Source organism: Symphalangus syndactylus, chromosome 13 (assembly GCF_028878055.3).
Source record: "Symphalangus syndactylus isolate Jambi chromosome 13, NHGRI_mSymSyn1-v2.1_pri, whole genome shotgun sequence".
NCBI lineage: Eukaryota > Metazoa > Chordata > Mammalia > Primates > Hylobatidae > Symphalangus > Symphalangus syndactylus.
In genome coordinates, this window is record NC_072435.2 from 115,147,416 (window position 1) to 115,173,243 (window position 25,828).

The 25,828-nt window shown below is 43.3% G+C and overlaps 1 protein-coding gene and 1 long non-coding RNA gene across 8 annotated transcripts in view; one reads left to right on the top strand and one right to left on the bottom strand.

The window, feature by feature from the left end:
- Nucleotides 1-25,828, top strand: part of CCDC60 (coiled-coil domain containing 60) — a 204,086-nt gene that overhangs the window by 115,615 nt on the left and 62,643 nt on the right. For 4 of the 6 annotated variants that reach the window (XM_063614687.1, XM_063614688.1, XM_055239773.2 and 1 more), the window contains exon 3: nt 19,404-19,574. The exons of the other annotated variants lie outside the window; for them this stretch is intronic. In XM_063614687.1, the coding sequence (XP_063470757.1) occupies nt 19,404-19,574 (171 nt within the window). The remainder of the gene's footprint in view (nt 1-19,403; nt 19,575-25,828) is intronic. 6 annotated transcript variants of the gene reach the window in all.
- Nucleotides 1-25,828, bottom strand: part of LOC134732071 (uncharacterized) — a 259,878-nt gene that overhangs the window by 51,191 nt on the left and 182,859 nt on the right. The gene's annotated exons all lie outside the window — the stretch shown is intronic.

Below are 25,828 nucleotides of genomic sequence, written 5' to 3' on the forward strand. Positions count from 1 at the left end.
CATATTCTAGTTGTGATGATGGTGGTGGAAATGGCGATAGTGGTGGTGATGGTGGAGATGGTAGTGGTAATAGTTATTCATTCCTAGATAACAGAACAGAGAGGTTCATGAATCTGTCTAAATCCCACAGCAATTTTTTGGTAGAGTTAGAGTTAGAATTTGGCTTGTTTTTTTTGTTTTTTGTTTTTTGTTTTTTTTTTTTTTGCGATGGACCCTCACTCTGTCACCCAGGCTGGAGTCCAGTGACATGATCTCGGCTCACTGCAACCTCCACCTCCCTGGTTCAAGCAATTCCCCTGCCTCAACCTCCAGAGTAGCTGGGATTACAGGCATGCACCACCATGCCCAGCTAATTTTATTTTGTATTTTTAGTAGAGACAGGGTTTCACCATGTTGGCCAGACTGGTCTCGAACTCCTGACCTCAGGCAATCTGCCCACCTCAGCCTCCCAAAGTTTTGGGATTACAGGCGTGAGCCACCACACCCAGCCAGAACTTGGCTTTTTAACTGACATTAATGTATATCCCACTTTGGCCTAAACCCTTAGATTTGATTGTAATTTACTGTTATCAGCAATGTCTTCCTGTGAAACATCCTGTGTGTTCACAGGCTGTGATATGGGATCTTCAGATTCTTCTTTCCATTTCTTTGTCCTCCCCTCTCCCCTCCTCCTCCTTTTCTTCCATCGTCATTTTCTTTAATGAATATCTGAGATAGAGATTAAATCAAAGAAGAATTAAGAAAAGAAAACCATTTAAAATAATTAGAAGGTTTCTGCCTCTCATTTCTTATCCAGCAAAGCAGAGGTTAATTCCTGGGCCCCTTAGCTTAATACATTTCATTACTTAACATGATAACCAAGCATTTGTCCTACCACCACTAGGCACAGTGGACTCACAGACCTTTGTGAATTACTTCATAATGCAATTTACTAAATCCCCAAATAATTGTAATCTAATTAGACTGTTCTTGCCATCACCCCCAGAGAAGAGAACCTCCTAGGCTCACCACTTGAACTAAGTGCCACTTCCCAGAAGCCTGTGGGGCTTACAGCCAAACCACCATCCTGGTCATGTGCAAAGCAAGAAAGTTGTACCAGAAGGCATTCATGGTGATGACTACAATGAAGAAGAAGAAAGAAGAATGAGAAAGAGGAGAGGGAAGAGGAGAGGAGGAGGAGGAGGAGAAGGGAAAGGGGAAGAAGGAGAAGGAGAAGTCGATGATGATAATTTGATATTGTTATGATGATGATGATGATGATGATGATGATGATGATGATGATGATGAAAAATGAGAAGAAAAAAATGATGATGTTACCATGTATTGAATGGCTCCAGTGTACTAGGCACCATACTAATTGCCTCTCATATATGATTTTCAACAATGTCCCAGGATGGGTATTAATGTATCCAAATTTTAAAGGTGAGGAAAGGGCATCTCAAAGAGGTAAGATGACTCACAGACATTGAGTGATAAGGAAATCATGGCCAGTTAAACCTAGAACAGACCATTTCCAAAACCAGTGTATTTTTCTCATGTAATACTTTGGAATTAGCCTGCCTGTGTTTAAATTTCAGTGCCATCTCTTATTAACCCTATGGTCAGACTATTTGACTTCTTTGAGCCTTAGTTTCCTCATCAGCAAAATGGGGATAATAGTACTTACTTCTATAGGATGTTGTGAGAGTTTGATGAAATAATGCATATAAAGTGCTTAGCTCAGTGCCTCACTCAAGCCATCACTATAGAGAGAAACCTCCTGTTTCTCTCTAACTGCAACCACCCCCTCCTGTCCCAGCCCTCATTTCTTACAGGCTCAGACTCACCTGTTGCCTATTTACCAGCTGCCCTGGACACCCTCAGTGGAGACTCTCCCAGGCCAAATTCTCTTGACGGAGTTTCATGTTTCTAAGTTTCCTTGTTACTATCCAATTATCTAAACCAGCCTCTCCCAATATCTTTTTCTGGCCCACGGCCATTGATTTAGCCAAGGACAATAGCATTTTAAATGTGTGAATTGTGATAGTTTGGTCAAGAAAAAAGAAAGAGGCAGAGAAAGAGATACTGTCTCTTGGAACTGTATTCTGCTGCATGGTAGCAGAGCCCTGAAATCACTATGGCTTAAACAAAATAAAGAATTACCTCCCTCACATAAAAAGGGTTTACATTTGGACAAAGGTGATCTAGTACTGGTATGGCAGCTTCCTGGTCATCCAGTACCTGGGTTCCTTCTAGGTTTTATCCACCATCCTCCGTATTTGCTTCCATCTGCCAGAATTCCTCATGCTCAGAAAATGGCTGCTGGAGCAGCAACCATTATAGCCAAGCTTCAGGCAACAGGAAGGAACTGAAAAGGGGGCTAATGGGCATATGTCACCCAGCTTGCCAATTTCCTTTAAAGAATTTTCCCAGAAGCCTCTTTAAATGACTTCCACTTGTACCTCATTGGCCTAGCCTATGTGGAAAGGCAGCTGGGAAATACAGTTTTTGTTTGTGGTGGTGGTTGTTTGATTTTGCTTTGCTTTGCTGGTTGTTAATCTAGGCATATTGATGCCCAAGATAATGTGGTCTATTACTAAAGAAGCTAGGCAAGTTGATACTTGGTAGGCAACTGGCATTTTCTGTCATTGGGAGCAATAGAGAGAAGTAGGGAAGGAAAACCAAGTGCTGACAGCCTTCTACATGCCAGATTCTGTCTTCAAGGAGCCCACAGACAGTAGGAAAGGCAGACAAGTCAATCAGCAATCACCATGTAGTGTGCTGAGTGCAATAATAGGAAGTACATAGATACAAGGAGCTGTGGGTGCACTTGACCTAGCCTGGAACTGAGAGGAGAGAAGGGAAGAGGTATTGAATGACCAATAGTTGATAGTTTTACCCAAACCTTGAAGGACAAATAGAAATCAAGCCAAGTGAAGACAATGGAGAAGATGCTGCAGAGAGAAAGAAAAGCATATGCAGGCGGGGCACAGTGGTTCATGCTTATAATCCTAAATTTTTGGGAGGCCAAGGAAGGAGGATCACTTGAGCTCAGGAGTTTGAGGCTGCAGTGAGCTATGATGGCACCACTGCACTCCAGTATGGACAACAGGGCAAGACCCTGTCTCTGAAAAAGAAAGAAAGAAGGAAAGAAAAGAAAGAGTGAAAGAAAGAAAAAGAAGAAAAACAGAAGAAGAAGAAGAACAAGAACAAGAAGAAGAAGAGGAGGAAGGAGAAGAAGAAGAGGAAGGAAGGAAGGAAGGAAGGAAGGAAGGAAGGAAGGAAGGAGAAGGGAGGGAGGGAAGGAAGGAGAAGAAAGAAAGAGAGAAGGAGGGAGGAAGGAAGGAGGAAAGAAAGAGAGAAAAAGAAAGAAAGAGAGAGAGAAAGGAAGGAAGGAGGGAGGGGAAGGGGGAGGGAGGGAGAGAGAGAGAAAGAAAAAGAAAGAAAAGAAAGAGAAAGAAAGAAAGAAAGAAAGAAAGAAAGAAAGAAAGAAAAAGAAAAGCATGTGCAATTTCAAGGGGTTAGAGAGATGCAAAGGAATGGCAGGGTGAATGGTTAGAAATAAATTCCAGATCTTAGATGACATTGCTAGGAGGAGAAGGAGGGACCCAGGACTTCATCCTGAGAACAGTAGGAAGCCATTAGAGGATTTTGAGCATTAAGACAGGAATGATGAGATTTGCCTTTTCAAAAAAGCCCTGGGGCAGCCAGGTGGCCAATAGGAAGGAAAAGACCTGGTGGGAAACTACCTAAAGTAAATGATGGTTTCTGGCTAGGTTAAGGAAGGGAGTCAACTAATATTCAGAAAATAGAGTTGACATCACTTCATGATCAATTAACTGGATATGAAAGGGGTCAAAAGACACAAGTGTTAGAGGACCCCAACACTTACTGGGGGTTTCTGTACTATAGTCCCTTCATGGTCACTAGAAAGATGTTACGTGAAAGGGGTCCCGATCCAGACCCCAAGAGAGGGTTCTCGGATCTTGCACAAGAAAGAATTCAGGGCAAGTCCATAGTGTAAAGTGAAAGCAAGTTTATTAATAAAGTAAAGGAATAAAAGTAAAGCCCCAAGGGCTAATGGTTGCCCATTTTTATGGTTATTTCCTGATGATATGCTAAACAAGGGGTGGATTATTGATGCCTCCCCTTTTTAGACCATGTAGGGTAACTTCCTGACATTGCCATGGCATTGGTAAACTGTCGTGGCGCTGATGGGAGTGTAGCAGTGAGGATGACCAGAGGTCACTCTTGTTGCCATCTTGGTTTTGGTGAGATTTAGCTAGCTTCGTTACTGCAACCTGTTTTATCAGCAAGGTCTTTGTGACCTGCATTTTGTGCCTACCTCCTATCTCATCCAGTGACTTAGAATGCTTTAACCGTCTGGGAATGCAGCCCAGGAGGCCTCAGCATCATTTTACCTAGCCCCATTCAAGATGGAGTTGCTCTGGTTTATACACCTCTGACACAATCTTTCTGTTCTACATTTGGAACGAACTCGTTTTTGCCACCCTAGAGTGATTTCTAAACAGCACACTTACCCTTAACCAAAGAAACACTCTAGGTTCTTCCAACTCAAACAGAAGTCTGCTAGGTGCATGTGCGCACTTTGCTCAGACCCAAGAATTTTGCAAAAGTGCCAGAGAGAATAAAACTGAAGCAACTAAAGGAACTTCTCCTCCATTGAGAGTCAAATTTTCTGGGCCATTATAAAAGTCCCAGTAGCATCTTTCTTCCATCCAATTTATGATCAAAAAGAACCCATTAACGGGTCTTTCTCTTTGGGCTGAGTCATTCAGAAAGGAGAGAAATCCATCTGAAACCTGATAGAGAGGTGAAATCCTGACTCAGCAAATTTCCCATTGTTGGGCATTACAATTAGCAAATGACCCAGGGATGGCAAGGAGATGTTTGGATGTGATTTAATAAGAATGTGGTTGCAATAAACACTCAGAATATGTTTGCAATCAATTTGCTGTATACACAATATGCTACCAGAGCAATCTTTTGTGTATGTAGTTGACCTTTATCTCTGGCAATATTGTCCTATAAAGAAGAGTGAAATCCTCCATTGCAAATCATTAGCACTCAGGAAATAGCTTTAATTTGCATGCTGACAAAGATATTAACTTGGTGGTGGGCGGGGGGAGAATAATACAACACGTCCTTTTGTCTGAAAGGCAGTTCAAAATCTGTGTTGTGACTACAGTTGACTGAAGTTCAATTACTGTAATAAATGTATTCCAAATTTCATCTCAATTGCATTTGCATTTTAATGAATGATTCTCACCTTCTTGTCAATTTGGCAGCCAGGCTAGATTTATTAAGTTATTGTATAAACAGGGCATTCTAATGCAAGAATTTAAATGCAAAATATTTGCTTGGTGCTTTTGAACTGGGGCTGCATTATTAATTTGCCTCTATGGGTTGCCTGAAAATTCAAGAACTTAAGGAGGTGTTTCAGATCCCTTCGTTCCATCATTTTTGCCCTCTCTTCCTCTGAAATCAATATGTCTGGGTGGGCTGACAAAGCAAGGCCTGAGCCAGCCAGATGAAGTGGGCTCCCCAAGCCTCCAGCCTCAACCAACTGGGAATAAACTGACTTAATTGCTATTATTTGAAAACAGTAAAATTTGTTAAATGAAAATTTCCCATGTAGGCAATTCCCTTCGGCAAGAGCAGGACATCCCTGAAATCGGATTGCCAAGAGTGTTTGTTCATCTTAATGTCATTCTGCCTTTCCCGTCAAAGCACTCCTGGCTTTATAGCCCCATATTTCTTGTAGGCAGAGACGGAAAATGTAAGTGAAAACCAGCTGGATGTAGAGCCATAATACCATTAAAAGTTTTTGTGTTTTTTTTTTAAGTACATCTGGGCTGTTAGTTTTTAACACAGTGATTTGTGGTAGTTAATCCCATGCCCCCCATAATAGAAAGGTTGAACATGAGTTTCCCTCACCGCCTCCCAAATCTTCAATACTCTGCAGCTTCTTGTGAGGTTCCTGAGAAGAGGGCTGGGAAGGTCTGTTTTAGATGATGTTCAATCCTAGTTTTATTTAGGGCCCTTGGGAGGGAGGTCAATTCAGGTCATGGGAAATGTATTCAGGCAGAGTGCCCTCAAGATAAGAATGTCCAATAGAGAGATTCTTTTTTTTTTTTTTTTTTTTTTTTTGAGACGGACTCTCACTCTGTCGCCCAGACTGGAGTGCAATGGCATGATCTCGGCTCACAGTAACCTCCGCCTCCTGGGTTCAAGAGATTCTCTTGCCTCAGCCCCCCGAGTAGCTGGAATTAAAGGCGCCCACCGCCATGCCCGGCTAATTTTTTGTATTTTTAGTAGAGACAGAGTTTCACCATGTTGGTCAGGCTGGTCTCGAATTCCTGACCTCAGGTAATCCACCCCCTTGGCCTCCCAAAGTCTTGGGATTACAGGCGTGAACAACCATGCCCAGCCGAGAGATTCTTAGAGAACTTCCAAGATTGATTGATTGCTAGCATGTGGCAGAGTTTTAGTTCAGACTTGCAGGAAGCGGGCTAGCCTTCTGGTAAAGCCAACTGGAAGATTTTTTTTCTGGAAAGAGTTCCTTTCAATAGGGGGGAAAAGGTATCCAGACAAGTGCATCTCAAACTTCAATGTGTATATGAATTACCCGAGGATCCTGTTAAAATGCAGATTCAGATTCAAGAGGTCTGGGGTGGGGCCCAAGATTCTGCAATTCTAACCCAAACCGCCTTTCCAAAAATTATAACAGTGAGAAAAATCTGACATAGGAAAATTATGACAATAAAAGAAATCTGACCTAACTGATTCCATCTTGCTTCTAACCTCCAAGATGCCCTTGTTCATTCCTGGGCATAGATCTAGGCAACCATAGTAGGAATTTAGTTTAACTTTAATACAAAGATGATTTGGAAAACTAGCAAATTAGCCACAAGATTAGAAATTATGGCTCCGGAGTCATGCAGCCAGAGAGCACAATATTCCTAACCGCCGCCATTGCTTCTATAGATAACGACTCTATTGTAAAACCTAAGACAGGTGTTCAAGGCATTTTACAGACCCTGCATTCTGATGGCCCTGCTTGCGTTACCCAGACCAGTAAACTGGTTCATCTGGTCTTGTGCCCCCCAACCAGGAACTGACTCAGTGCAAGAAGATAAGCTTCAACTCCCTATGGTTTCATCTTGGACCCCACCAATTAGCATTCCCCATTCTTTAGCCCCTGCCCACCAAGCTATCATTAAGAAATCCTTGACTCTGAATTTTCAGGGAGGCTGATTTGAATAATAATAAATTACTGTGCTGTCCTTCCACTTAGCTGATTACATTTATACAACCTTTTCTCTATTGCAATAATGCTATCTCAGCAAAGTGGCTTTATCTGTGCAGCAGGTAAGATGAACCCGTGGGGCAATTACATAACAAGCTCTCACATGATGCTGATGCTGCTGGACCACACTTTGATTAGTAAGGAACTAGATAGCATCACCTGAAGTAGGAGTGGTTAGTTAAAAGTTAATAGCCTTGTTGTTAATAACCAGCACCATGGGTAAATCCAATGCTCCAGAAAAGACTCTTAATCTCACAGAGAATATCAGAAAATTGCTCAGATATTTTATCACATTTGCTAGATACTTCTCAGAAGGAGCTGTTAATTACATCATGCTCCAGGTCCTACTCCAGGCCATCTTTCTTAGGTCTGAGGCAACTTCTTTCTTAATACTATATTTTATCATGTCTAAGAAGCACATTTTCTGCACATTTTATTATCTCTGAACTTGGAATGCAATGTACAATCATGTCTTAATTTAATCGACATGTGTTTTTGTGTTTTCTTCTTTGCGGTTCATAAAATAATGGTGCATTTTACGATGGATGATGCACCAGTCAGCTATTTTCATCATGATGCTGTGTAACAAGCTGCCCCCAAACTCAATGACTTTTGACACATATTTCTTTCTTGCTCCAGCCTTGGTTGAGCTAGGCTAGAATTGCTGGATTCAGAAAGGTCTGTTCCATGACTTTCTCACTCTTCTGGGTCCATCGTGGATTTTGTTCACATGGACCCAGCTGAGAAAGCTCATTTTATGTGTTCGTTCAATTCATATCTGCTAATATCCCATCGACCAAAGGAGACACATGTCCAAGTCCAAATTCTGGACACTGAGAAAATACATCCCAACCCTGAATGTAGGGGATGGGAGAGGAAGAGAGTATTTGCCCAATAATGACCTAATCTGCCACAGATGGTGCTTTGGATTGGGTAAAAACATGGTCTAAAGGGGGAAAAGGTAAGCCACTTGTTTCTATTCTACAGACCTGGAGATGAAATCTGCAAAACAAAAAGCCCAGAGGTACATAAACTCAAAGCCTTAAAGCTTTCTACTGAACATACCTATGGTTGGAGCATGCAATTAGAGAGAGAGAAATTCTGGAATCAACCCTACTGGCTTCTAATCTCTGCTTGGCCGTATTCCAGCTGTTATGACCATCATTTACCTAAACTTTTCTCTGTTTTCTCATCTGTAAATCACTCCAACCTCTCCGGACTGTTAAGCAAGTTGTCGATAATAACAACAGCTTCCCATTATGGAGCCCTATGTACTAGGCACTACAGTAAACTCATTATCTTTACTGTCTCATTTAATCCTCCCAGTAGCCCTTTGAGGAAGGAACTAATATTTTCCCCATTTGAAGATGAAGGGGTTGTGATTCAGAGAGGTTTAAAACCACCCTAAGTGAGTGAAAAAGTAGAGTCCATCCAGAGGCAGTCCCCTCTAACACCTTCCCATTGCCCACACTGCTCCTTAAGTCCAAAGGTGCTTAGAAATGGAACCTGGGCTTCCTTCCCTCTGTCCCTTTGGTCTGTCTCGGGCGAGCCCTGCTGAGAATACTCCTATTGCTGCAGTAAGCATCCTGCTCTCATCAGCTCACACAGACTCCCATAGAGAGAACATATGTCCCTTAATAATAACAACCCACCCTCTCCCATGCACTGGTTGAGAAGAAATTGTATTGGATAGAGAAAACTTTCCATTTTATAATCCGCTTTTTCCTCCACTTGCCTGATGCAGTTAATTATTTTACTCCCCATCGTTCCTCTCGTGATGTTAGTCAGGGGAGTTTTACATCGCACAAAGCAGTGAGCAGGAGGCCCCGGGTGAGTGGATTTAAAGGCGAAAACTGCTCTTCCCTGCAAATAGCTCCCTTCACACAAATAGCCTGGTAATCAGCAATAATGATGAAGAAAATGTAGGGAACACACAGGGAATTAAATGAGAATTTGCTAAAATATTAAGCGTCTTTAAATGGGCCTCCGCGGTATCAAGGGAGCACTTCCCAAGCTCGTTGAGTGAACATCCTGCAGCCTGAAGTTCCCAGAATAGACTGGTGTGTCTGACATGAAGGCCCAGACCCTCCCCTTAACCACATTCATCTGTCACTCGGGCCTTTCCAGAAGATCTGGCAGCTGGACATCTGACTGCCTTGCCTGAAGAGGGGCTGAAATTCCACCAGAAAATACGCTTGCTAGGTTTCTCAGATTGTCCAACAGTGACTGCCCTGTCTTTCTGTGGAGTTAATTGATGAGACAAGCATTTATCACTCTATTTGTATCTAGGGGTTTGCGACAGACTTGGCTTTTTACAGTATGCTCCCTGTACAGCTCCTTGAAAGAAGTCTTTTCCTAGTAGCAGCACCAGGAACAGCCCAGCATCTCCTAAACAGCTTTTTAAAAATCTTCAGCCATTAGGAATCACATTAGGATTGTGTTTCCCTCTTTGCCTCAGCCACTAGGATGCTCAGGGCCAAATTTATGTACCAGATTATGTGGCATGGGTTTTGTTACGTGTCTTACCTGATTTCGTTTTCTTGTTTTTTTTTTCTGCCTTCTGCCCGTCTCACTTAAAAAAAAATTTTTTTTGTTTCTAATTCTTTTTAGAATAAGAGCATGAATAAGTTGAAAAAAATCTCTTACCAACTTGTTAATTACTACAAAAAAGTAAATGACTGAAATGCAGAGGTAAAGACTGAGAATTTTTTTAGAGACAGGATTTCACTGTCACCCAGGCTGGAATGCAATGGCACAGTCATAGCTTACTGCATCCTCAAACTCCTGGGCTTAAGTGATCCTCCTGCCTCAGCCTTTCAAGTAGCTAGGACCATTGGCATATGCTACCATGCCCAACTAACTTTATTTATTTATTTATTTATTTATTTATTTATTTATTTATTTATTTATTTTTGAGACAGAGTCTTGCTCTGTTGCCCAGGCTGTAGTGCAGTGATGCAGTCTCAGCTCTCTGCAACCTCTGCCTCCCAGGTTCAAGTGATTCTCATGCCTCAGCCTCCTGAGTAGCTGGTACTACAGGCGCATGCCACCACGCTCAGCTAATATTTGTATTTTTAATAGAGACAGGGTTTCGCCATGCTGGCCAGGCTGGTCTTGAACTCCTGACCTCAAGTGATCCACACGCCTTGGCCTCCCAAAATGCTGGGATTACGGGCGTGAGCCGCCACGACTAGCCTCGGTGCCTGTTCTGTTCTCTGCCCCTACAGACCACAGTCTGTCTCGGGACCCAACAAGTCACTCTGACAGCCTTCCAATCCATGAGAGAATCGGGACAACAGCAAACCCCTGGCACCTACCAGTCAGTGATAAACCACCCAAGTTAGTCCTGGACCCAGTGGCTCATGGAAACTTCAAGATCAAGGCCCATGCTGGTGGGACTTCCAAATGGACAGGGTGATCAGCCACATCCAGAAACATCCTGACCATCTACCAATCAGCGCAGTGCACAGCTGAGCTCTACAGTGAACTCACCACTTGGGTTCGGACCTCAGCTCTGCTTCTTTCCAGCTCTGCGACCTTGTCTTTCCTGACCACAGTTTCCTTATCTTCAAATGGAAGTGATAATAATAGCACCTATAACATAGAGTCATTGTGAGGACAAATACGTTATGTGCCCAAGAATGGAGAGATTAGGAGAGTGAGGCACAAAACTGCTGGTAAGAAGCACTAAGGTCTACCACAGACGCGAAATCCCAACAGTGCCTAGTTCACCTTCAAAAGGGCTCTTATGTGAATGCTTTGCAGCATCTCAAGTGTACACTGGAAACATTTGCGAAGTCTCATTGAAGTCCAGTGGCAGAGAGGGACCTCTACAGCTCTGTTCCTAAGGCCCTGCACGTGAAGATGTTAGACTGAGTTATTAGAAATGAGCTTCTTGGCCGGGCATGGTGGTTCACGTCTGTAATCCCAGCACTTTGGGAGGCCGAGGCATGTGGATCACGAGGTCAGGAGATCGAGACCATCCTAGCTAACATGATGAAACCCCATCTCTACTAAAAATACAAAAAATTAGCCGGGTGTGGTGGCGGGCGCCTGTAGTCCCAGATACTCGGGAGGCTGAGGCAGGAGAATGGCGTGAACCTGGGAGGCGGAGCTTGCAGTGAGCAGAGATTGCGCCACTGCACTCCAGCCTGGGTGACAGAGCGAGACTCCATCTCAAAAAAAAAAAAAAAAAGAAAGAAAGAAAGAAATGAGCTTCTTAATTCGAATGGTAAAGTCTATGGCCTCCTGGAGTAGGACCCTGGAGTAAAGGAGTCGAGAGGCAGGTGCCCAGACCATCATTGTTACCTGATTCTCCCTACCTTTCCAGCTTAGGACACAGCCCACCCTTCCTTCTTTCCTCTCTTCCTTTCTTTTTTCCTCCCTCCCTTCCTTACTTCCTCTTTCCTTCCTTCTTCCTTTTTTCTTCCCTCCCTCCCTTTTTCCCTTCCTTCCTCCTTCCTTCCCTCCCCTTTCTTCTTCCTCCCTCCCTCCTTTCCATCTTTCCTTCCTTCCTTTTCCAGAGAAGAACCTTTCTGTCAAACAAAAGTCTTAAGTAGAACACTGTAAACTAAAAATAAAATCCTAAGCCCCCTCCAACCAGCTGAGTAGATCCCCTCTTGGCCAAGGGAACCCCAGAAAAACCTTAAAAACTGACTTCTTGGCCATGACAAGATGGGAGGTCAGACACACTTCATTATATTCCATCCCTTTTGGAATTTAGCCACAACAGCTGCCCAGCATTAATGTTAAAATAGAGATCAGAAGACTGATGAAACTGACTGTTTGTGACAATAAGATACCAAATTATAAACAGGACCTAAAGCTACACTGGACAAGGATTAAGTCATGCAGAACTACAGGTCACTCCAACCCAATGTATTATGTCTTGCTTTTGCAACCCAACTCTGGCAAAATATTACATGATGATGTGCAGAAACTGCAACCTACTGGATCCTGAAATGTGTGTGCCATGGATTCAATTGTGTCCTCTCCAAATTCATACATTGAAGTCCAACCCCCAGGAATTTCAACTTTCCTTTCTGCTGACTCCAAGTGTTTGAATAAAGTTCTTGCTCCTTTAACCAATTACGAATTAAATAAATCTCTAGGCCAGGCGCGGTGGCTTATGCCTGTAATCCCAACACTTTGGGAGGCCAAGGCGGGTGGATCATGAGGTCAGGAGATTGAGACCATCCTGGCTAACATGGTGAAACCCCCTCTCTACTAAAAATACAAAAAAAATTAGCCGGATGTGGTGGCGGGCGCCTGTAGTCCCAGCTAGTCGGCAGGCTGAGGCAGGAGAATGGCGTGGAACCCAGGAGGCAGAGGTTGCAGTGAGCCTAGATCACGCCACTGCACTCCAGCCTGGGCGACAGAGTGAGACTCCATCTCAAAAAAATAAAAATAAAAAAATAAATCTCTGAACCCACCTATGACCTATAAGCCTCACCTTCAAGATATCCCACCTTTTTTTGGGCCAAACCAATGTAAAACCTCTATTGATTTATGACTTTGACTGTAACTTCTACTTCTTTAAAATGTATAAAACAGACTGGACGATGTGGCTCACATCTGTAATCCCAGCACTCTGGGAGGCTGAGGCAGGTGTATCACCTGAGGTCAAGAGTTCAAGACCAGCCTGGCTAACATGGTGAAACCCCGTCTCTACTAAAAATATAAAAACTAGCCAGGCGTGGTGGTGGGCGCCTGTAATCCCAGCTACTTGGGAGGCTGAGGCAGGAGAATTGCTTGAACCCAGGAGATGGAGGTTGCAGTGAGCTGACACGGTGCCACTGCACTCCAGCCTCGGTGACAGAGTGAGACTTCATCTCAAAAAAAAAATGTATAAAACAGAGCTGCATTCTGACTGCCTCTGGGCCACTTACTCAAGGCTCCTTGGGCTTGTGTTTTCTCCAGGCCATGGCCACTCATATTGGCATAAACCTCTTTGGAATATTTTACAGAGTTTGGTTTTATTTCCATCAACAACACCAATTTCTAAAACATGCAAAGCCAATATTTTGGTAGCACACATCGTATTATATGATGTCATATAACATTTTATTCAGTGGAAACTAAACTTTTCTTAATTTAAAATTGTACTTGCTCAGAGCCTTTGCATATGCTGTTCCCGCTACTGGAATGCTCTTCCCCCTGCAAGTATGTGCATGGTTTACTCCCTTACCTCCTTCACATCTTTCTGCAAACATCACCTTCTGAGTGAGGGTTTCACTGATCATCGTTTTCTACATGCACTGACACCCCTCATCCCTGGCAGTCACTCTTCCCACTTGCCTGCTCTGTTCCTCCATAGCAGTTGGCATTTTGGGTACCATTTACTTCTTAGTTTTGAATCTGTCTCCACCCTCTGGAATACGAGCTTCACGAGGGCCAGAACTCTGCAGCTATTTTGTCTACTGCTGCATCCTCAACACATAGTGCTTGGCACGTAATAAGAATTCACCAAATATTTGTTGAATGTTTTCATTGAATGGTTGATAATGGCGCAGTTATTTAGGCAAACACACAAATTGGAAATTGGGATTAATCCATGTAATAAAGAATCTGACTCTATTCTTGATATTTGACTACTGATGGATTTCAAGCTCCAACACTCTATCTTCACCCCCTACACCATTCCCTTCTGCCCTATATCTGGGCAAGTTGATAAGAAAGCCCAGTTGCACCCTCCTTTGATGCTGGTGGGAAGTTCAAATCATCCCCAAATGTAGAACCACTACCTCACCCCCTAACCACCATAAAACCCCAAGCCACTGGCCCCTTCCTGCTCTCTCAGGCAGTTTCAAGACCTGCTTGGGAGAATTCCCCGCTCCCCCCAGAAAATCTAGTTATGTGAGAAATAACCCATTTCATATTCTCTCGGTGTGTGCATTGTGTTGAGGTAGGAGGTGGGACTCAATACCAGAGGTGGGCCTTGGACACTGGACCAAAGTGAGGACTAGCTAAAACAGGGACAGGGCAGAAGCACCTTTCCATAAGATATGTCCATCAGTTTACCATTACCATGGCAACACTCTGGGAGTTACTGCCCCTTTCTATGGCAATGACACAATGACCCAAAAGTTACCACCTTTTCCCTAGAAATTTCTGCATAAACAACCCCTTATCCTACATGTAATTAAAAGTGGATATAAATATGACTGCAAAACTGCCCTGAGCTGCTGCTCCCAGCACATTGCCTGTGGGGTGGCCCTGCTCTGCAGGTGCAGTCATGGAGCAGTAACACCGCCTCTTCAATAAAGCTGTTTTCTTCTACCACCAGCTCACCCTTGACTCTTTCCTGGGTGAAGCCAAGCACCCTCCCAGGCTAAGCCCCAATTTTGGGCATGCCTGCCCTGCATCAGTATCAGACTTGACTTCTGAACCAAATTTTCAGTGAAGGGTCTGTTACAGATTGAATATTTGTGTCCTCCCACCAAATTCATATGTTGAAATCCTTATCCACCTCCCAATATGATATTAGGAGTTGAGGCCTTTGGGAGGTGATTAGCCTCCACCTTCATGAGTGTGATTACTGCCCCTATAAAAGAGACTCTGGAGGGCTCTCTAGCTCTCTTCCCTCCATGTGAGGCTTCAGTGAGAAAATGGCAATCTCCAACCTGGAAGAGGGACCTCACCAGAACCCAATCATGCTGGCACCCTGATCTTGGGCTTCCAGCCTCCAGAACTGTGAGAAATAAATTTCTGTCATTTAAGCTACCCAATCTATGGTATTTCTGTAACAGCAGCCAAAGCAGACTGAAACAGAGTCCATCCCATCTCTGTAAAGTGGCATGACAATGAAAAGCCGTTGCTGTCACATCAGTCTCACCTCCCAGGTTATCTCTGCATTTGCTTTGTTTGTGCTACACAGAGAAAAATCCTCATGTGTGAAGTTAAGAGGTTGTAAATGCTAACGGTTTTCTTTTTATCAAGTTCCCTTGCAGCTTCAGGACTCTCGCTGATTCAGAAGCTCGAAAGCAAAATGGAAGCATATTTTTGTTTCAAACATGAATTCCACCTCATATTAACTTGCTCACATTCCTAAACTTAAAAATAAAGTCAGGCAGCCGGGCGTGGTGGCTCATGCCCGTAATCCCAGCACTTTGGGAGGCCAAGGTGGGTGGATCACAAGATCAGGAGTTCGAGACTAGCCTGGCCAATATAGTGAAACCTCGTCTCTACTAAAAATAAAAATAAATAAATAAATAATTAAATTAGCTGGGCGTGGTGGCACATGCCACCCACGTAATCCCAGCTACTCGGGAGAGTGAGGCAGGAGAATTGCTTGAACCCAGGAGGTGGAGATTGCAGTGAGCCGAGATCGCACCACTACACTCCAGCCTGGGCTATAGAGCAAGACGCTGTCTCAAAAAATAAAAATTAAAAAAAAAAAGCCAGGCAAAAGCACCTATAACTGACAATGTGGCATTGCTAAGTGATAACAGGTTACCCACCCATTTGCTTTTGCACAATTTTATACATAAGGAAACTGAGAGATTATTTTGCAATGACAAGAACATGAGCTGAGCAGATATGACTGATCCTTGCCTGCAACTGACTGTCTGGGATGGATATATGACATGTGGCACAAACATTCAAAAAATTTTACATGAGCTGAGAAGCAAGATTTAAATTTAGAAAACATTCAGTGGTAATCTTCCAGGAGCACATTCATAAAGAGCAAAAATACTGCATTTTATTGAGTCTAAATCACCATCAAATCTAAGATATGCCACTAAAAAAAAAAATTAAACAATGAAAAGAATTTTTTATTTAAAAAATTTAACCTAACAAAACAAAAACACTGCCAATTAACATAAGATGGGTCTTTCTTATCACTTAGAATTTTTAGTTTGTAAAAATATTTTAGGCCAGGTGCAGTGGCCCATGCTTGTAATCCCAGCATTTTGGGAGGCTGAGGCAAGAGGATCACTTGAGGCCAGGAATGTGAGACCAGCTTGGGCAACATAGTGAGACCCCCATCTCTACAAAAATTAAAATTTTTTTAAAAATTAAAAAATATATATATTATTTCCTAATTTTTAAGAAAAGCTCCTTTTTTACCTACTTAAATAATTTTTTAATATTCCATTTATATTTGTATATTCTGTTCAAACCAAAAGGAAAACACATGTAAAATACATTAGTTATGGTATTCCTCAAACTTCTTCACATTCAAAGCCCAACTCTTCAGAATCACTCTTCCACTCAGAGTCAACAATGTGCTATGGAACATTTCTTAAGAGGATGCTCCTCTGTTATCTCCAAGATTTCTTCCCAGCTGCGGACCCAAGTCTGAAAGTTTTAATAATGGCACTTTCTTGCTTTTTCAAAAAATTTTTTGAGATGGAGTCTCACTCTGTCACTCAGGCTGGAGTGCAGTGGCGTGATCTCAGCTAACTGCAACCTCCGCCTCCCTGCAAACTCCGCCTCCTGGGTTCCAGTGATTCTCCCTCAGCCTCCCAAGTAGCTGCGATTATAGGCACCCGCCGCCACCACCCTGGCTAATTTTTGTATTTTCAGTAGAGACGGGGTTTCATCATGTGGGCCAGGTTGGTCTCAAACTCCTGACCTCAAGTGATCCACCCGCCCCGGCCCCTCAAAGTGCTGAGATTATAGGCATGAGCCACCGCACCAAGCCTACTTTCTTGATTTTATAAGAATATGTCAAAGAAAAAGACTTTTCAGACTTCAAACTCCTGGCCCAGTGATTTATTGCCTAGCGGGGGCAATTGTGCAGTCAGGCTACCAGGAGTAACAACCAAATTTAAACCTATAGAGGCCACGACAACTGCAAGGCGACTGCCACGTGGCTGGTAGTGATTGTGAATGGCCAATGATTGTAAGACACGGTTTCACGTCAAGGACGTTGAGATGTGAAAAAATGGGCCTTTCAGAATTGGTGAATGCAGGCCGATGCAATAGAAATGTACAAAATGAATTGATCTGGTATATAACAGGATGTTTTGTGTTGTGGGTGTTGTTAATAGCTTTAAAAGCTGTTAATGAAAACTCAGACCTTTGCAGATTCCTGAAGCATTTTTACGTACAGTCCAAGCAATTCCCAAATCCAGGCTCACTTAAGAACCCAAGGCCCTGTGCCATGTTTCCTGCCTGCGCTGTTGGCTTTAGCTCTAGCCACTCTTCTGTGCTCCAGTGTTTTAAAGATGGTTATAGTTCCCTAAAGAGGCCATCATCAGACTCACCTTTTTGCATTTACACCTGATATTCCATCTACTGGTATGACATGTCCCACTTTGTTCTACTGGTGAATTCCTACTTAGCCTAAATACTGCCTCCTCCAGAAAGCCTTCCAAGATTTCTCTAGGTTCCTATAGCCCTTTGGTACATTAGATTGAGAGTATCTGTTTGTGGGTGTTCTTCCTCCATTATACTGTGAACTCCTTGGGGGGCAAATGTTTTGTCTTATTGCTTTGTGCAGCCCCAGTCCCCTGAACTGGTCCCTGGAATAGCAGGTTCTCAGCCAAGGTCAGCCAGAGGAATGAATGAATGAAATGTTATCACTTAGCTGCCACCCGTGTGATGTGATTTGAAAAATGCTGGAAAATCCCCACCTCCCGCCTCCCAGCATATTCCCAATGGACATTTGTAAGAGTCCCCCGATGAAATGAAATGCCCTTAATAACACCTTAACTCGTCCTAGCAAAGAAGCAGGGGTCAACTAATCATATGAGTCTGGCCATGACAGCTGGCTGGAAATATTCCCATGCAAAATTGAGCACGAGAGAGACACCAGAGGAGAGGAAGAGGCCACCTTCAAAGAGGGAAAGAAAATACTACTTTCTCCAGGAAGAGGTCTCCAGCCTCCCCCTAGTCTCAGTTAGGTGCCCCCTTCCCCAAAGCCCAGAGTCCTGCCTCTCCCATTACCCTGTGCTATTATTGACTTCATGTATCTCTCTCTCTCTCTCTCTCCCCTACTGAACCATGACCCCTGAGGGACCCAATGTCTTGTTCATCACCGTATCCCCAACAGTCAGTACGATACCCAACACACATTCGTTGCTTACTAGGAATTTGGAGAACAAATAAAATTGATGGTTGCTTTTTAGGAATTTGGAGAACAAATAAAACTGAATTTGAGAACCAACATTTACATCTAGGAACAAAGTGGGCAGACAGGCAGAAAGAAACATGTAGACACCTCTGCATCACTCCTTCTCCACCACAGGGCTGCTAACTCCAACCCTAAGGTGAAGACTGGCAAAGCTCAGGGAGGTATGGGCTGAGAATGCCTTCACATCAAGCCGGCATCAAGACATCTGATTAGGAAATAGTGGTTGAGTTGGCATGAAAAGAATAATGAAGTCCCAACATATGTTACTTGACACAGCAAGAACCCACACATTAGTACTTGAACTTCTGTAGCAGTCATGCTCACAGATGTGAGCATTTAGGCAAATCAAAGAGAGGGCAGACTTAGCCAGGAGCCTAGGCCCTTTAGTGCCTGCCATGCCATTGATTTTCATGGAAGAGCCCATCTTCTGTGCCAGGCACTTCACTGCTGACCCCTTCCCATGCATGATGGTATCCAATCCTGCGGGCTGTGAATTGTTATGTTCACTCCATAGCACCTAGCAGAGTGCCTGGTGCTGTAAGTGGGCACTCCATAAATATTTGTTGAGTGATGGGATGATGAAGGAAATGAGGCTCAGAGAGATTCAAGGACTTGGCCAAGGTCTTCAGTACAAGGTGGATCCAGAATTCAAACTCAGGTCTGGCTGAGTCTGGAAATCTGCAGGTGGGAAAGCTCCTGCCCTGCAGACATGAGTGCACGCTCAGGGATTATTGGTCCCAAGACAATAAGGGTCAACTCATCTTTTTCTTGATTTGTGTCTCCCTCTCCTCCCTCCCTCCCTCTCTCCCTCTTTCCCTCCCTCTCCCTCTCTCTCACTTTCTCTATTTCTACCTGTTTCTTTCTCTTTATCCCTCTTTATCTCTCTTTTCTCTTTTCTCTCTCTTTTTCTTTCTCTCCTTTTTTCTTTTTATTTCTCTCCTTCTCTTTCCTTCTCTCTCTCTCTCTCACCCTGCTCCCACCTTCCCCCCTCTCTCCTTCCCTGCATGTCTCCAGCTTTTTGATCCAGTCTGTGAAGATAGGCCATGGATATTTTGCTATTCTGAGGGAAGAGACTGCAAAGAAAAAGAAGAAACAACAACTTCAGAAACTGAAAGAGGAGGAAAGAAATAAATTCCAGCCAGCCGAAAAGATCTCAGAAATCCACTCTGGGGACATCTTATTGAGGTAAGTGGGTGCAGTAGCTGTGGCACTGAAGGTTTTGGGAATGACCACCGAGAGTGAACCCTGCCTGGTTAGGTCAAGCGAGGGCAGCTATCTCAGAGCAGGTGCCCATCTAACACCTTCTTTAGTGTGGTCCAACCAACCTTGATAGCCTCGCTTTCTGGTATTCACTGGAATATCTTCCACTTATAACTAACCACCCAGCTTAAATGCTGCCCTCTCCCAGTACTTCCTAGATTTCAGTCCAACCACCTCCTGCACCCATTTGCACTCCAGGTCCCCATAATACGTGTTTATATGCTAGTTTGTTTTATTCCACATCAGTATCTGTTCCATACCTTCAGCTGCAGCCCCAGGGCCTGGCTCATTGTCCACAGAAAGCAGGTGCACAAAAAATGCGTTTTGTTTTTTTTTGAGATAGAGTCTAGCTCTGTTGCCCAGGCTGGAGTGCAGTGGCATGATCTCGGCTCACTGCAACCTCTGCCTCCCAGGTTCAAGCGATTCTCCTGCCTCAGCTTCCCAAGTAGCTGGGATTACAGGTGCCCACCACCATGCCTGGCTAATTTTTTTGTATTTTTAGTAGAGATGGGGTTTCACTGTGTTGGTCAGGCTGGTCTCGAACTCCTGACCTTGTGATCTGCCCGCCTCAGCCTCCCAAAGTGCTGGGATTACAAGCGTGAACCACCGCACCAGGCCTCCTTTTTTTGTAAAGGACTTTCCCCTGGTTGGAAAAGGACTATCAACAGACTGTTCCATTATGAAATGCCCATGCATATAATAATAGCAATAACCACAATAAAAATAAATACAACCATGATGATGATGTTTACTGTGTGCTTTATGTGCACCTATTCGGCTAAATTTCAAAACATTCCTGAGATAGGCGCTATCATTGGCCCCATTTTAGAGATGGAGAAATGAGGCTTAGAAGTTAACTAGTCTCCCCCAAGGTCAGTAGTTAGAAAGCAGCTCTGAGTCCCAAACTCAGTGGCACCAAAATCCATCGACTGCATCATTTGGCGTGGACAAAATCCTGGGATACTTTGAGCTTGTGCAGACTGAATGAGGCACAAACCAAGGATGAAAAGGAAGTGCCAAGGCAGCCAGGGAGGAAATGCAGGGTAGAAAAATGGCCTGCAGCTGTAGCCACCCTCCCGTGAGAGCAGCTATTGCAACCCTAGCTACACATTAGAATCATCTGGCAAGTTTTTCAAAACACCACTGTCCAGGCCAGTTACATTAGGCTTTCTAATGTACATTAGCTGTTCATAGATTAAATTATTTTTTATTTCAATAGTTTTTGGGGAACAGGTGGTGTTTGGTTACATGAATAAGTTCTCCAGTGGTGATTTCTGAGATTATGATGCACCCATCACCCGAGCAGTGTGCACTGTACCCAGTGTGTAGTCTTTTATCCCTCACCCTCCTCCCACCCTTCCCCCAGGAGTCCCCAGAGTCCATTATATCATTCTTGTGTCTTTGCATCCTCATAGCTCAGCTCCCACTTATAAATGAGAATACACGATGTTTGGTTTTCCATTCCTCAGTTACTTCACTTAGAATAATGGTCTCCAACTCCATCCAGATTGCTGAAAATGCCATTATTTTGTTTCTTTTTATGGCTGAGTAGTATTCCATGGTGTATATGTATGTATGTATATATATACCACATTTTCTTTATCCACTCATTGATTGATGGGCATTTGGACTGGTTCTATATTTTTGCAATTGTGAATTGTGCTGCTATAAACATGCATGTGCAAGTGTCTTTTTCAGACAATGACTTCTTTTTCTCTGAGTAGATACTGAGTAGTAGGATTACGGGATCAAATGATAGTTCTACTTTTAGTTCTTTAAGGAAACTCCATACTGTTTTCTACAGTGGTTGTACTAGTTGACATTCCTGAAAAAAAGTGCTCAACATCGCTAATTATCAGGGAAATGCAAATCAAAACCACAACGCAATACCACCTTACTCCTTCAAAGAACAGCCATAATATAAAAAGGAATAGATGTTGGCTTGGATATTCATAGAATTTTTTTAAATTCCTCTAAGTGAGTCCAGTGTGAAGCCGCGGTTGAGAGCCGTTATGCTAAGGCTGCCTTCAGGAATCCAAACTGCCAGGTCATTTGCTGAAAATGAAATGGAAGCCACGACAGATACCCACTTGCCTCTGCACCATTTCCCAAATTCTGTTCTTCAGAATGTTAATTTGGAGAATGTGAATATGTGCTTCTTATAAACAAGGGTCCTGTCAATGGAATCATATAATATGTAACTCTTCTGTGTCTGGCTTCTTTCACTTATAGTGCATTTGAGGTTCATCCTAGACAGAGAACAGATTGGTGGTTGCCAGAGGCTGGGGGCAGGGGGAATGGGAAGTGACCACATGGGTCTGGAGTCCCCTTTTGGGAGTGATGAAAATGTTTTGTAACAACAGGTGATGGTTGTACAACATGGTGCAATGTACTAAATACCACTACATTCTACTCTTTAAAACAGTTAATTTTATGTTCTGTGACTTTCACCTTAATAAACTTTTTCTTCAGGCCAGGCGTGGTGGCTCACACCTGTAATCCCAGCACTTAGGGAGGCTGAGGCAGGAAGATCACTTGAGCCCAGGAGTTCAAGACCAGCCTGGGCAACATAGAGAGACTCCATCTCTCTTTAAGGAAAAAAAAGAAAAAGATATATAATTTTTTCAAGTAGAACAAGGGTTCTTGTCTGTGAGGCCTGGGGTATCGAGTCAGAGGAGAACAGGACCTCTTTAAAGCCAAGGGTTCCAGGTGATGGATGAGAACCCAGACTGCAAGACCTCATGGAGCTGGTATATTTCCAGTCACCTCCCCCAGAATCATGGCTGTTGGGATCCCAGAATATTGTGGAAATGGTCTCCTCTTTGATTCCTCATTGGTGTAGACCCTGGGATCAGCACAAATTGTGCCTTCCTGACCAAACTCAATGGCACCCATAGATTCTGATACTCCTAGTGACAGACTGGCAGCCTTTCCCTGGAATAAAGAGAAGGCATGAACTCATGGCTCTTTTTTCAGGAGCTATGCTCAGATTGACAGGCAAACCCAACAAGCACTGGGGAAAGGGGGTGTCTATGAAAGACACTCCTGTGCCTGTTTAAATGGCTCAGGTGTAATGTTCCACTTGTTTGGATGGAGTTTTTTATCCATGGTCATAGAACACAATTCTCCCCTCTCCAATCCATGTTTCAGTGTGTGAGACATGATTTATTTAAAGTTTAATAAGTTTAAATATGCATGACATCGCTCCTCTTGTAGACTTTCGTCTGGTTATGTCTTATCTGGTAGGTTCTATGAGCTGTACAAGGCTGGTTATTAAAATAAAACTGGAAGTCATTACAGCAATGTAGCCATCAAATGCATGCGTGGGAGGGTGTTATAAAACAGCATTAGGGATTGTCTACACCCAGACAGGGTAGTGGTGGGGAAGTACACAAGCCTTGGAACCAGTTAGGACTTCCCCCATACAACTGTTTAACTTCGAACAAATACCTGTACCTCTCTGAGTCTCCTTTTCTTCACGTACATAAATAAATGGTACCAAACTCCCAAGCTTATTATGAGGATTAAATGAAATGATACTTAGCCTAGAGTCTACGTGTAAGACATGCTCAGTAATTGTTCCTATTATGATGGAATAAAGCGAGTTTGAGCTCTCTGAGCCTCAGTTACCTAAAATCCTTAAATGTATGGCTAAAAATCTTAATTTCCATGAAAGCTGAAAAGCATCTCACATCTAACAGCAATGCTTCTATAGATAAAATTCCAATCACAAAAGTATAAAAAACACGTTTCATTTATAAATACTTTTTAAACAAAGTATTTGATCTTGTGCATCATAAAAGTGAAAGGAATTATTTTCTCCTCTCTGGATCTAAGACCATAGAATACATTCTTTTAGACAAAAATTTTAAGTCTGACAAACTATGCAGGGAAAAAAAAAATCAAGCACATCCCCAAACATTTCTGCCTGCAAGCAGTCTTTCCCACTGTGCTCAGTGACCTCATTTTTCAGCTGCAGATTCAGCTGAAAAGGTGGAAAAAAAAGCGACGGGTAAAATTTGTTTTATCATTGTGGTTGAGAGAAGACATAAAACCAGAGATTAGGGATGTAAAAGCTGGGTTAATTTCCACATATCCTAAACCACTGGAAGCATGGTTGAGCCAGTAAGAAAAGGTCACAGCAAGGTATTTGCTCGTGGTTTTCTCAGCTCTAGGGTTGAATAAAGAGTCAGTGGAAGTGAACATTGGAGGACCTAGATTCTGGTCCTAATTTTTGTTAACTCTGTGATTCCAGAATTATCCTCCAATTCCCAGGAGGAAGGTAAACCCCTAACTTGTGTCCCAGCATCATCTCCACTGGCCCCCTCCATCCCATTCCCCACACTAAGCCTCAAGCTAAGTGATCTTTTCAAAATATAAATTGCGCACAGCCTAACACCCTCCATGGTTGCCATTCCTCACAGGGTAAACACAAAAGTCTGAGCAGGGGTTCCAAGTCCCTGGATGGTCTAGCCTGTGGCTTGCCTCTCCAGCCCCAGCTCACAGCCTCCTTTTACTCCCTCTACCCCAGCCACACTCTCCTACTTTCTTACTCATGACATGGCCTCCTCTACAGAGTCTTTACACATGCTGTTCTCTCTGACTAGAAGGTCTTTCCCTCCTCCATTTACCCAGCTAATTTCCATTCAACCTTCAGATTTCAGCTCAATATTTACTTCTGCTACAGTTACTATTGCCATGAACACCCACTCTAAAATTTAACTCAAGATAATCAGAACTTCTTTCTCTCATAAATCTGCAATTTGAGTAAGGCTCAGAGGGGCAGCTCAAAGGACCCATTTCCAAGACAGCTCACTCACATGGGTGGCAAGTTGTATTTGGCTGTCAGTTCGTGAGCTTGGTTCCTTTCCCTGTGGGCCTCCTCACAGGCTGCCAGCTTCCCCACAGCATGGCAGCTGAATGCTAAGTGAGCATCCCAGGACACAGGAAGGAGAGGTTGCCAGTTCCTGATGCCTGGAATCACATGACTTCTGACATATTCTATTAGGTCAGCTGGTCACAGAGCCAAATGAACATAGACCTACCTCTCGACTGGAGAAGTTTCAAAGAATTTGGGGGACATGTTTTGAAATTTCCACAATTTCCTCAAGGAAGTACAGTATTCCCTGGCTTCCATTTCAGTCAAATTTACTATTCTAGGCTATTAAAGCACTTTCTCTTGGAACACTTATCACAACTGTGTGTTTGGTTGTACCCATCTCCCCCACTAGACTCAGCTTCGGAAGAGGAGCAGCTGCATCTGTTTCATACATTGCTGTATTGGCAGCCCCCAGCTCAGAGAAGAGGTTCAATAATTATTGGTAGAAATGAATGAATCAGGGAAACTGTCAATGATCCAATCAATGAAAGTACTTACACCATGGCTCAGAAAAACTAAAAGGCCTTCAGGTAACAGGCAGATGGCATGAATTAGAAAGAAAGGCAGAGAGTGAGAACAGGGATGCTTGTGTTTGGGGTAACTGAAGAAGCACACACGTCATTCAAAGCAGTCTATGACCCATCATTCTTGTGCAGAAACACAGGCCCCGAATGGCTAGAGCTTTCAATTTTTTGAAGGCCAAAGTTTTTTCATTTTTATGTGACATCTCCCAATTTTAAAATACAGACAATTGATTCAATTATGCACACGCACACACACACAGAGAGAGAGAGACAGAGAGAGAGTGAGTGAGAGAGAATTAATTAAAATATGTCTGTGGGCTGAATTTGGCCATGGACAAAAAAATATATACCCTACAACCAGGTGTGATGTCTCACGCCTATAATCCCAGCACTTTGGGAAGCCAAGGCAGGTGGATCACTTGAGGACAGGAGTTCAAGACCAGCCTGGCCAACATAGCAAAGCCCCATCTCTACTTAAAATACAAAAAAGTAGCCAGGCGTGGTGGCACATGCCTGTAATCCCAGCTACTCGGGAGGCTGAGGCAAGAGAATTGCTTGAACCTAGGAGGCAGAGGCTGCAGTGAGCCAAGATCACACCACTACACTCCAGCCTGGGTGACAGTGAGATTCTGTCTCAAACAAACAAACAATATATATCATATGACTCAAGCATGACAACAACCACCGCCCCCCAAAAAAAATCCTATTTTCTATAATGGAAATTATTTGCTCTGCTGTAACGGTGAAAGAAAAAACACCTAAATATGGTATTAAAT